Source organism: Podarcis melisellensis (genome assembly GCF_964234715.1).
Source record: "Podarcis melisellensis genome assembly, chromosome: 4".
Classification (NCBI taxonomy): domain Eukaryota; kingdom Metazoa; phylum Chordata; class Lepidosauria; order Squamata; family Lacertidae; genus Podarcis; species Podarcis melisellensis.
In genome coordinates, this window is record NC_138531.1 from 55,113,700 (window position 1) to 55,127,215 (window position 13,516).

The 13,516-nt window shown below is 43.9% G+C and overlaps 1 protein-coding gene across 1 annotated transcript in view; it reads left to right on the forward strand.

Moving 5' to 3' along the window:
• The first annotated feature begins 162 nt into the window (after positions 1-162).
• Positions 163-13,516, forward strand: part of ADAMTS5 (ADAM metallopeptidase with thrombospondin type 1 motif 5) — a 44,619-nt gene continuing 31,265 nt past the window's right edge. The window contains exon 1 of the mRNA XM_081907990.1: positions 163-1,971. Within this exon, the coding sequence (XP_081764116.1) occupies positions 871-1,971 (1,101 nt within the window). The 5' untranslated portion in view covers positions 163-870. The remainder of the gene's footprint in view (positions 1,972-13,516) is intronic.

The window sequence follows — 13,516 nt, forward strand, 5'->3', positions numbered from 1 at the left end:
CGCCCCGCTTGAACAAACGTCCCCTCCCTGCTCCGTTGCCTCGCTCGCTTTCTCACCTCCGCGAACCTCCCCCGCCCCGTCCCTCTTTCTTCCTCCCCCTCCCCTTTTCAGCGGTCCTCTCCCCCTCTCCGCCCCCCCCCCCGCGCGCTCCGGTGTCTGATTAAACGAGAAGGAAGTGTGGGAGTGGAGGCTGCGAAGCTCTCCCTTTAAGAGGCAGCCTGCAATGACGAATTGTTGAAATTGCCATTGCAGGATGGCATTCCACTATAAATTCATTGTTCCACCTCCTCTCATCTTCACAGCTCTCGCTCTTCTCCTCTTGTTCACATCGGCGGACTGGGGATAACGCCGCCGCCGCCACCGCCACCAAACACCCATTAAACTCGGAGAGGGAGGAGGGGGAACCTTGAGAATCTGGGACCTTTCTCCCACCCCCTGGCCGGCAAGGGAGGGCTTGTTTTCTCCTACCTCTCTCTCACTCACACACACATTCACTCACTCACTCTTTCTGCCGTCCGCCTCTCCAAACCAACTCATCAACCCCAAAAACAAGGGGACGGAGGAAGCCGGCGAGACCCTCGGAGCTGTGCCAGAGCCGACCTCGCTCCCGTCGGATGACTCGGTGGCCGAGAGAGCGAGCGAGAGAGAGCGAGGCGCCAAGTCCCAACTTCGCCGATGCCTCCTGGCCGCTGCGAGAGCCGCGTCTCCCTCCCACCGATGCGCTCTTGACTCGTCCGGCGAAGACTTCTCCAGCCTTTTGTTTTCCACCAGCCTGTCCCGTTCGCGCCCCGATCTGCCCGATCTCCCGCCCGGATCGCCGACCCGGCAATCGATTATCCGTCTGCTGCTGCTGCTGCTGCGGAGCCCACCATGCTGCTGAAGTTGCCTTGCCCTCCGCTGCCGGCGCTGCTGCTGCTTGCAAGCTTGCAAGCGGCTGCCTCGGCCGCCGGAGTTTCCCCGGCAACTTCAGCACCTGCCTATGATAAAGCTGTGCAGCTCTCCAAAGCAGCAGCAGCAGCAGCAGCAGCGCCGCCGCCGGGCGCTGCGCCCCCCTTCTTCGTCCCGGAGCAGCAGCAGCAGCAGCCACGCGGGTCCAGCGGCCTCGTGGAGCGCGTGGACCAGACGTACTCGGGGGGCGGCAAGGTGGGCTACGTCCTGTACGCCGGCGGGCAGCGATTCCTGTTGGACCTGGAGAAGGACGCGCTGCTGGGCTCCGCGGAGCAGCTGCTCCAGGGCAAGGGGCGCTGCTACTACCGCGGAACCGTGGACGGCAGCGCGCAGTCCTTGGCCGTCTTCGACCTTTGCGGCGGCTTGGACGGCTACTTCGCGGTCAAGCACGCCCGTTACACCGTGAAGCCGCTGCGTCTGGCAGACGACGGCGGGGAAGGGGCCGAGGAGGAGGAGGATCCCGCCCGGGAGCGCATCTACGACGGGGAGTCCGCGCGGGTGGCGCACCTCTTCTCCAAGGAGCACTTCAGCTTCCAAACGGTGCCTTCTCGGCCCAGCTGCGAGACGCGCGGCTCGCCCAAGCTGCCCTTTCTGGACCAGAAGAAGCTGGGCCTGCGGCAGGAGGAGACGGATTTCACCACCAGGGCGGCGCTGTCGGGAAACTTCTCCCCGCCAGCCGGCCCCCGAAACAGAAAGCGGCGCTCCATCTCGCGGGCCAGGCAGGTGGAGCTGCTGCTGGTGGCCGACGACTCCATGGCCAAGAAGTATGGCAAGGGTCTCCATCACTACCTTCTAACCTTGGCCACCATTGCCTCCCGCCTCTATGGACACGCCAGTATTGAGAACCACATCCGCCTGGCGGTGGTGAAGGTGGTGGTGCTGGGGGACAAGGAGAAGGGCTTGGAGGTGAACAAGAACGCAGCCACCACCCTCAAGAACTTCTGCAAGTGGCAGCACCAGCACAACCAACTGGACGACCAGCATGAGGAACATTACGACGCTGCCATCCTCTTCACCCGTGAGGTAGGTTTGGGAGGAGGCCGTGGCTGAGGGATCCTGCTCAGGCCTCCGCCAGCCTTGCGGAGCTGGGTTCATCACCCTCAGCTTCATTCTTCTGCTTCACCGCAGGTGTGTTGGACTTGATGACCCAAGAGGTCCTCTCTTGGGCTTTATGAATGTATGTGATTGTATTGCTGCTGTCTTTTTCTTTCTTTCTTTTTAAATTCATCTCTGGTTGTAAATGTCCACAGGTTTCGTAGATGCTGTCTTAAGAATCCAAAGTGCTACTGAAAACACCCGTTTGCCATTGGGTTCAATATCACTAATGCTAAGGTGGTGTCACATCAGGTTTAGTAGATACTTGAGGTTCCAATAATAATTCCAAGCATCTGCTAGGGAGCCTGAGTGAAAGGAGAGAGAGAGAGAGAGAGAGAGAGAGAGAGAGAGAGAGAGAGAGAGAGAGATGATAGATGATAGATAGATAGATGATAGATATAGATGATAGATAGATAGATAGATAGATAGATAGATGATAGATACACATATGGATAGTGAAGCCCAGGGTCCTTCCACACAGCAGCTTGTTGTCGACTCGGTGTTGCTCCTGTGCCCAAGTTCTGCACAGCATTCATGTGATGTCCTCATCAAAAGGTAGTCCCCTGTTATTTTCCCATTTATTGTGGGTTTACTGTTCCTGCAGAAAACTAAAGTTTTGCTTGTGTTGTTTTTTTTAAAAAAAATCATTGGAAATAGTCACTCTGGATTCAGTGGGAGAGGGGGAGGATAGGTTGGCAATTTGATGAGAATATCACATGTGCAAAAGTTGCATGCATGAGCAGCGCTGGGTCCACAATGAACTGCTGTGTGGAAGCGCCCTTGTTCCCAAACAAAATAACAAGCAATTGGGTCATGTGTCCATTTGAGATACATCATCCTCCTGCACTCATTGCACTAACCATGAGATGTTTCTCCCATCTGGTGCACAGATTGGAAGTAGAACTGTTGGAGCTCTGTATGCTGATGGTGAAGAACTGATGCAATTTATGTTGTAGCAAAAGCAGGATCTTAAACAGGTGTTTGTAAACACAGTTGCCAACCAGAGGTTTTTTGAAATTATCAGGTCATTGGTCCATCTAGTTCAGTACTGTCTACACTGACTGGCAGCTTCAGGGTTTCATACAGGGGTCAATTCCCAGTCCAATGAGGAGGTGCTGGGAATTGAACCTGGGACCATTTGCATGCAAAGCCTGTGCTCTAACCACTGAGCTATGGCCTATCACAGCAATTATGATCTTTAAATCCTGTCCAGTGAGCAGAAACTTGCCTTCTGCCTCTTCTGTGCCAAAGACATCCCTGACACCTGGTAGTGCAGAGAGAAAGTATGTGCATTGCTCATCTTTCAACAAGCTCTTCCAAGATTCATGTCCTCATTCCACCTACAACCTGTTAACTTTCTCATAAGGCTGTCATGTGTCCATAATTTGCATAGAATAACCATTAGGAGGTTCTTATTATAGGAGAGCAAGCTGTTAGGATTTTAAGAAATAAATAAAAGTAAGTTTTTTTCTATTGATGTTGCTCCTGAACAGCAATGTATATCCCTCTATTAAGATGACGCAACACATGTTCTAGCCAAACTTATACCCAGTGCTGAAGCTCACCTAAATTTTCTGTTGGGTAGTGGTGGAAATGAACCCATTTAAGTAATAAGATAAGACACTGGTAGGCTTGCCAATCTTTCGGTGTATCTACCAGATGAGAAGAAGAACTATGAACACCTCTGGCTCAAATCCCAGTCTGACTCTGTTGAGATTAGAGGGAAAGGAAAATGTGTGAGGTGGCCTCAGGGAGCTCACAACTTCCTTGCTTAGTTGCTGGTAATTTAACATGGCATTTCCAGCATGAAAAGAAAGTAGCAATAAAACTGGAGAGGCACAACATGTGTGGCTCAAGAGAGGGGAACGTAAATTCAAACCACATGTAAACATAGCTGCAGAAAAGTGGTGCACCAAGGTAGGCGAGGGGTGGGGCTCTAATGCCTCATTATCCACAGCATGGAAATTGGTCTCCTAATCTGTTAGAATTCTGAACTGGCAAGGGTTCTCCATACAGCTTTCTGGATGCGTGCTGAGTGATAATCCAGCAGCATTGGCTGAACTAGTTAAGGGGAGTGGTTCCAGAGGAACATGTGACACTGTTTATGCAGCAGAACTTTTCAACATGAATGTCCCCTTCAGCATGTTCTTCCGCTTTTCCTTCTTTAATTCAGAAAAACACATAACTTTCCATTAGAGTTCCCTTCCTCCACTACATCACAAGAGTGCCAGGAAAAAGAGAGGCTTGGGATAGTTTGTGGAATGAGTTACTCCAGTGAAGGAGTAAGGAGAGAGACAGAAAAAGCCCTCGTATGTTTATTTATTCCTCCAAATACTTGAAATATTATGGTGTTCCTGTCGTGCTGCACTTGTGCTGTATGTTCTCTCTGTTGATGTCCAAAGCCATTTGTTTTCAACCATGAACTCAGGAGTCTCCTGAGTTCAACCCAGATTTTTATCAACACAAACAAAATCTGACATGCTTTTCTAGGCTCCTTTGAGACTAGCTTCCCTCAATCTGATTCTGCAGTTTATATAAGCAAGGCGTTTGATGGTCCACCTGATTTTAGAAAATTGCTTTGGAGAGAACAGAGCTTGAGAACTTGCATTTTTCTCAATACAGTCACACACATATGCATGCACTAGAGTTTCCCAGGGAAAGGGATCTAACAAGGTGGCAACTCAGTACTCTTAAGACAAGTTTTTAATTACTGCACATCAGGTATGACCAATGTAGTGTCCTCCTGATACTTAGCAGTAGCTTTTAGGAGCAGTCCATATTACCAAAGTGGGATGATCCACTTCAGATATATAACCAATTCAAATAGACGTATAGATAGACAGCCATTATCCCTTCAGAACATGAACTGGATGTGCACATGGTGGAATAGTCATATGAAATTGCCTTCTAGAGCACAAATCCTTTGTGTATAAAATCAACAAAGAGCATTGTGGCACCTTAAAGGTTAACACATGCCATCAGCTTTCTTTCTTGGACTAGAATCCACTTTCTCTTCTGATGAAGTGGACTCTAGGCCATAAAATCTTACATCGTAATAAATGTGTGTGGTGCCACAGCAATCTTTTTGGTTTTTACTGCAACAGACCTTTACAGCTACTCTTCTGGAAGTTTTGTGCAGATATTATCACATGGATCACGGTGCACAAGCTAGCTGACCCACACAAGTTGTTTGTCATTTTTTTTTGTTCAGTCCTTGAAGAAGGGTAGAAATGGACTGCTGACTTATTGATTTGTGTTGTAATGCACCACCTTGTACTGAAGAAGTTGTGTGGGCCTTTCATTGGGTATCTACTGTGATGCTCAACCCTTACTCAACCTTACTCATTCTCTCACTAAATCATTTTGAAAACTTTGGAATGAGATGGGTGAGTTGCAGGTTGGAGGTACATCAAAACAATGTAGAGGCACATTATGTAGAAGAAACAAGAACCATACATTTTGCCCATGTGAGTTTTGCCTTGTCCCATTGACATTTCTTTTGAGCATTAACAAGGGATGCAGATTTTGCAACAAAGTTAATGGCCAAACATAGTGTTCCTTGTCTATGCTGTCCTTGCAAGGAGTAACTGAAACACGAGAACCGTCACATCTTCAGCTCTGTTATCTCAGATTATATAAACTGATGTCTAAATCTGGCACTTTCAGTTCATTGGAGATACATCTGAATTGATTTTCCTCAATTAAAAAAAACAATCTAGGGAAGAAAGAGGGGTGTCCAGGAATGAATAAATGTACATAGGTCTTCATCTAATGGCATTTGAAGTGAATGATTCACTGTTCACATTTGCAGACTGTAAACATGAAAAAGAGTTAAAAGGTAAAAGTGTCAGAGGAGAAACATCTCACAGGGCACAGGGCTTTTTCAAGCCTACTGGTGTTTTTTGTGGAGGTTTTTTTTACCCATTTTTGTTTTTTCAACAAGACGAGAAGTAGCAGCAATTGGCATGAGTGTTCAACTTTTACAACTCTGTTTTGAAAGTATGAAGTCGGTTGCTTAGCAACTAGACGCTTAGCCACAGTACCATGTTTTGATGGGCTCCGAATGCTGCTCTGTTAAGTTTTTGTATACCCAGATGCCTTCTTCTAAATTGCTTGTTTTTCGGTTGTGGATCAAATGTGTGAGGTACACTTTCCATTCCTGTTTATTATTCAAGGCCACTTTGAAGTTCAGTAGACTAATATTTGCATATCATCTATCAAATGAACCCACCACAATTAGAATTAGGGAGCAATTCAATTCATGTTTAAAGGCAAATCTATCAAATGGAAAAGCAGGCATTGTTTGAAATTTGTGCTGGGTATCTGAATTTGTAGTTCTCCAACCAATGTTTACGAAAATGCATATACTGTATTAGAGGAAAGTGTGCAGAAAATGGGTAATATAGAAATAATAATATTGGGGAAATTGTTTGCAGAAATCAGTCAAAACTGCATATAACAGTAAGCTTATTAGCAGAAATTGTCATGAAAATGCTGATGAATTTTCACAGTGATTTTTTTAAAATCACAAATTACTCCAGAAATGTGGAGAACTGAATTTAACGAGAAACCAAGATAACCTAAACGGACAGATCGTTCCATCCCTAAACACACTATGCAAACAATTCTTCATGCCTAACTTTATGTTCATTAAATATTCAGATTGCCATAGGATGTGCTCTCGTGTTGTCAATGGTCTATAACACGAGTGACTAACAGATGCCACTGGAATACAACCTTCATAATTCCTGGTTTTGGGGCTGTGTTGACTGGCGGGAGTGGAAGTCCAACCATATCTGGATGGCCACAAGTTAACCATCTCTAGTCTTCAGAAATTCTTGTTTTGAAAGCATGTAACATTTGTCAGAATACAGGCTGTTTTAAAAACGGAGTTACTAGTTAAACATGTGTTTTATTTACTTGTTATGTAGCAACACTACAAAACTACTATTACTACCTCCAAAACTCAGCTTTCTAGCATTTATTTAGTATCTGTGTTGAGTAACATGTGAAGAGTGTTTCTGAGGATGATACAAGTGTGTAGAGGACTCAGAGTCCAACGTTCAGTCACATATTTTGCTAATCTGTGTCTCTGCTGAAATGCTGGCTTATTTTATGAGGGTTTCATAGAATTGTAGTGTTGGAGAAAAAATTTATTTACCAAATTTTGACCGCTAACTGTAAAAATGTCCCATTTTTTGACTTTCCCCCTAGGAATTGCAGTGATTGTGGTCTTGGACCACATATATACCAAGATTTAGCTTAATAATTGTAGAAGAAGTAAACTAACAATTTATGTCTCTGTGATGGAGTGAGTGAGTCAATAGGTCACACGGAACTTTTATTTGCACAAATACCTGCACAATATACTATTGAATTTGGTTGTTCTTTGTGAAGTTTGGTGGGGGGGAGGAAGTTTATTCTGTTGCATGCATTTCAATTTTTGTTTCAATTGATAACCTGTTCTAACTCAGTACCCTGAGACAGGTTAACAGTATTGCAGTTGGAAAAGATGTAGGAATGGGACCTGAGGTGAGAGTCAAAGGAAGTTAGAGGAACTCTGAACTGCCTTGCTATTTATCAGTGAGATTTTTCATTCCCCTTCCCACTCCTGTTTGTTCTGTTTTCTTGATGTTTCCTGTTAACTTCCGCTTTATATTTGAGCTTCCACACAATGTAAAAGCCACTTCATGGAATATGGCAACAATTTAACCTAGTAGCCTACATTGGTCCAAGGAGAGTTGTTAACAGCACCATACTCAGTTCAATGGGATTGCTTCCAAATTGGTATTATAAGACTGAAGATTGATGAGACATGTAATTTATTTGGGTTGCGTGGGTATGTAGTTGGTTAAAAGCCAGATCTGTTTAAGACCTCCTGCCAAGGGTAAGATTTTCAAATGTTCATGCCCAAGGCATTCTGCATGTTAAGTCCATTTACATTAGCCAATATGTTGAGCATCAATCCTGTCTGCCCATGACTAATTTGGTGGTTCTGGAAACTAGTTATTTGCTGTGTTAACACTGCTTATTGACTCAAACAATGTTCTCCAGACTGCCTGTCACAAGGCAAACACATGATGGAAGAGGGTTCCAGCTGTCTAAACCAACGCCATTCTTCTCATTACTTGAGCCTGTTTCATTGTCGCTCTGTAAAATCCACCAAATCTATTTCCGTCATCACCTGAGATCAATTGGAGCAGAAGCTCTGGGAGACAGAATACAGTAAGCAGTTTGGACTAAGTCCACTTATATTATTTCCCTCTCACCCTTCCCCACGTCATGTGAAAACTGAAAGAGATGTTTCTCACAAAAGACATAAAAGTAGCCAAGTCTTGAAAGCTGGGTGGTTCAAGAACTGGGTGGTATATTCAACAATAATGTTAACACGCCTGTCTCATTAAGAAAAACCACATATCAGCCAGAGGTCATTGCCTTGCCATTTTGCATGCAGCACTTGTATGTGGGATCCGGTTAATTATCAAACTGAAAGTGGTACTGAAACTTAACAGCAAGTGCTGAGTTATCCAAGTCCTATAAATGCTAATTATGTTGAGCAAAATGCATGTTTTCTTTGGCACGCATGACTTTTCCTTAACAAACCACTATCCTGTGTTTGTATTCCAGGGGACAGGCTATAATACCAAATGCCAGCAATATAGCTATAGGGGTTCTAAGTATTTAATGTCAATTTTAACTGAGATCCTGATTGTGCTAAAACGATTGCATTTGATCTTCCTAAAGAAACTTCTCCACTGTCATTCAGGGAAATACAGGGTAGCATGCTTAAAATACGTCATTCTACTGTGGTGGTATAGGATTATCTCTAAAAGAAATTATCTAGTTGTGCAACATGTGAACAAACATACACTGTAATACTCTCCTTCCATCACTTCAAGTTACTGTAGGCATTGCATGGTGTACTGAAAACACTGGTTTAGTACAGATGTCATGCCAAATAAGGCAACAGGAAGATTAACTATGGTTAGGCATGGCATCCAAATTGTCAAACCATGGTTCAAAGTGGATTTATAAACCATGGTTTGTGCTATGATTCAGTGTGATTCTTGAATTAACAAATAGTAGTAGCTGTACCTCCAGAGACCACTGTACCATAGAAACAAAGGGCTGAAGAGACATGAAAATCAGACAGGTAACTCTTGGTGGTGGTTCCCTAAGCATGTGGTACCTAGCACAAAATGTTGCGGCATAGTCTGCTTAGTGTTTCAGTCCATCAGCCATGCCCTATTCTAGCAGGTTTCATTCCCTCCTCCCTAGTTTTCAGTTTCCATGTTCTAACAGTCAGCTAGTTCTGTGCCCACTGAGCAAGCTCAGACTTCATTGGGCTATTTGGACTTTGTTTCTTTGCCCTCTTAGTGCCCGTGTCCCTGCCTATTTTTTTATTTTTTATTTTTTGCCTACTTCTGCAAACATCAGGCTTCCTGTGAGTATGTTGATGCCTCATTTTTCTATGTGGATAGTCTCATGTTGACTCAGAAAATGAGCTTGTTATGGGAAAATACAAAATCCCTTATCTTTAATTTCCAAAGGTAACTCTGCCCCACCCCCAAAATCCTGACCTCTAAGAGACTGTCAAATGAGTTACAGATTTGTGATGTCCTGCTCATTTTTTCCTAAATCAATAGTGTCAAGCCTTAAGTTTCCTTATACATTGCAACCCTACATTGCACACTTCCTGTGCTGTGACTTTGTATTGATCCAGCTACTTTGAAGGAATGTCAGATAAGTTGAGGCCAGCTGCTGGAATCTTTCTTTTAAAATGCATGTGTGGTACAGCGGTGTTTAGTCAAGAGGCCTAGGTAACATACCCAACTCCCTCAACCATTCCTCATAAGGCTTGGTCGCCCCTTTCTGCTCACATTCCGGCTTGTCAATATTCTCCTTAAATTCTACCACCGAGAATTGTACACAGTACTGCAGATCCAAGGCAGAATAGAGTGGTACTATTGCTTCCCTTGATTGGGACACTATACTTTTGTTGATGCAGCCTAGAAAAGCATTAGGTTTTGTTTGTTTGTTTGTTTCTTGTTTTGCTGGAGCATCACACAGTTGACTAAGACCCCTTGATCCTTTTCACATGTACTACTGGTGTCCTCCATCTGCCTAAGTGTACAACCTTATATTTGTCTCTCTTGAAATTTATTTTGTTAGTTTTGGCCCAGCTCTCTAATCAGTTAAGGACATATTGGGATTCAGTCTTCTGCAGCATTGGCTACCCCAGTTTGGTGCCATCTGCAAATTCCACAAGCATCCCCCCCCCCCTGTTCTCCAATGTTCCAACAAATCACCAGTCTGTAGCTGAGTCTCCAGGTCCAGAACTGAAGCATCTAGATGTTAGTCCCACACAGGCCAGGACTTCCTCACTTGGTGGCTGCTTCTGATGTCTTTCACAGCCCCAGCCCTAGTGGCAGATGCAATGATTGTTCACTGTATGAATGACATCTTTTCTCATTTGGCCCTTTGTCTCAGACAGCTCTTAGTTGCAAATAGATGAATGGAGGAGATACTCCAGTGTGAAGCCTTTGGAGGTCTTCAGTGAGAGAGGCATTGCAGTAGGAGCCATCCCTTTGCCGCTGCACTCTGTCTTTGGCCAATCTAGTTGCCAGTCACCATACTGACCATTTTGGTCATACTACCAATCATAAAAATTGGTCATGAAATTAGCAAAGTATTCCAGCTTTCATGAAATAGCCTGTTTCTTTTCATGAAATCCCTCCTAGCATAATCCTCTTCACACCTACTGAAAATTAAGCACCTTTTATCAAAAGAAAAGAAATTTCAGCGGGAGGCCCAGTAAGTAATGTATGTGACTGTAGCCTAGCTTTTATATAAATTACATTTAAAACATTAAATTTGCATGGTTTGTCAAATTCCTGCAAGTTGGTGAATTAGGCAGAAGCATAGCCAATGATGTGAGTTAGTCATTAGATTGGTTTTATTCCTTAACTAGGCAGAGTATTTTGGATGTTTTATGAACTTGGCAATATTCTACACATTTCATGAATCGTGCAAATTATCAAATTTAGTGGTGTATAGAAACATGCACGCACATCCATAAAGCAACAGTTGTTAAAGTAGGGTGTCTACAATGCCCTGTTGTCAGAATTATTAGAGTGAGAGGTTAAGAACTTGCGGCTAAGAGTCACTATGGGATAGTAACAATATAGTATGTGTGCATAATTTTCATGGAAGTGGTAAAAAGAATATTTGAATAAAACGGAAATTGTGGATTTGGAAAAATAAGGCATCGTGCTGATAGGTTTCTTGCATGGTTTCTTGTAAAAACAGCAGTATTTTTATTTTTTGTATTTTAGGTAAAAAATAATAATGGAAAGCCACTTACTCTGATTGGAATTACTCCTAGGGACCATCTGAATTGTTTTCACAGGTGCTGCTTTTAATAAAGAGTCTGCCACATTTACCTTCCTATGGCATTTTTGAGCAGTTTTGGTATCTGTACATGGGATAACCTACACCACAAACTCTGAATAATTAGAAACTCACTCATTCATTGCAAGAAATGTGCTGCACATGCTGTAGAATTGCAGGCATAGAACATGTGTGCCTGACCAGAATCCATACTTGTTTCAATATTACTTTGTAGAATGAGCAATGGACAAAATGAGGAGCTTTAAGCAGAAACATTTCCCTTTATGTTGATGAGCATTTCAACCGCATTATTTATGCTGTTAATGTGTTCAAACAACTCAGTGGATTGGCTCCACACTTCGTTAGTCACACTTAAATTCCCACTTACGTCAGTGGGATAATCCATCGTTTCCTTTCTGATAAGGGAGGGGCAGATATCACAGCTATGGCCATGTTCTACAGAAACGCTAGTATTAGATCTTAATTGAAAAACGTTGCTTGCCAATACATACAAAGTGTTGTTTGTCATGTCACATAATCCCAAATTAAAATGGTGCTTACAGAAAACTTTCATGAGCAACTCCTGAAATTAGAACAGGATTGGTCACGTTTCAAACCCTGTGTTTCTGTCTGTGTACACTGTCTGCAAGCAAGAGCAGAGGGACTATCTCAATCAAATAAAGCTGAATGGTCTCCAAAGCGTCATGTGGGATGGGTGCCGGGGGAGGGGTGGATCAGCTGTATATTAGCTGATTCTTGGACCGTCCGTGGGCTGGATTTAGAATGTGATTGGGCCGGATCTGGCCCCCGGGCCTTATTTTGCCTACCCATGATTTAAAATGACAATACCTATCAAGGGTTTGAAGTAAACAGCTATATCAAGGGCCTTATTATTAGAACAGTTCTTCAATAATGCAACAACACTGTAATGCATAAAATTGCATGTCCAGGATTTACCGTTAGCTGTCCATTAGAGCCAGTGTGGTGTAGCGGTCAGAATGTTGGGCTAGGACCTGGGAGGCTAGGGTTCAAATTCCCACTCAGCCATGAAGCTCACTGGGTGACCCAAGGTCAGTCAGTATTTCTTGGCCTAATGTACCTCTCAGGGTCATTGGGAGGATAAAATGGGGAGGAGGAGAGTGATGTATTGCCATCTTGAGTTCCGAGCATTGCCTCTCCTCAAGTGAACCGACCTAGGCCCTGCCATCACCAACTGAGGCCCTTTGTGTGCCCGCCTCCCATAGGAGGTTGGAGGGTGGCAAAGCAAAGATGAGCCTTTTCTGTGGTGGCTTTCCATTTGTGGAATGCTCTACCAAGGGAGGCTCATCTAGTACACCTTCATTACATATTTTTAGGTTCTGGGCAAAAACATTCCTCTACAAGCAGGCCTTTGCCTAATTAAACTATCTGTGGCTTTTTAAACTGTGTGTGGGGTATTGTTTTTGTTTACTATTATGGTATGTAGTTTTGTGTTTCTATATTGTAAACTTCCCTGTGACCCTTGGATGAAGGGTGGTGTAGATATTCAATAAATTAAAAACTGAAATAAAATCGAAGGTAAGGTGGGATAGAAATGCAATGAATAAAATTACCTGTGCACCTGTATACGTCTCTAAGGGAATAAGAAACCTGAGGCAGGAATATAAAATTAAAAGCGACAGTTATGTGGTAAAGGATCAGCAGTAGCAATCCTTTCTTGATCCATGGAGCTGTGAGCCACATCCATGAGAAATAACTCTGCTTTCAAAGTTACTTATCACAGAATGAAGGAAAAGAGAGTCAGGCTGCTCTGACATTTCCAAGTTTTGTTATTTCTTTTTCAGAAGTTAGATTTACTTTCTGATCACGTTAAAAACAATAGGAGTTGAAGTCGGCTCAGGAGTTGATACTCCAAGCACTTCCCCATAGATCATGTAAGGATCCGAAACAGATGAGTTTTGCCCTCTCAGCTACAATAACCCTTGCCTTAAAGCAAAATTATTTTGGCAACCATCCCGGGCCTGGCAGGTCAGAAGAAAGGGGAAGAAGATTATGCCGCAACTGGGGGAAAGTCCCTGGGAAGCACTGAAAAGCTCAGAGATGG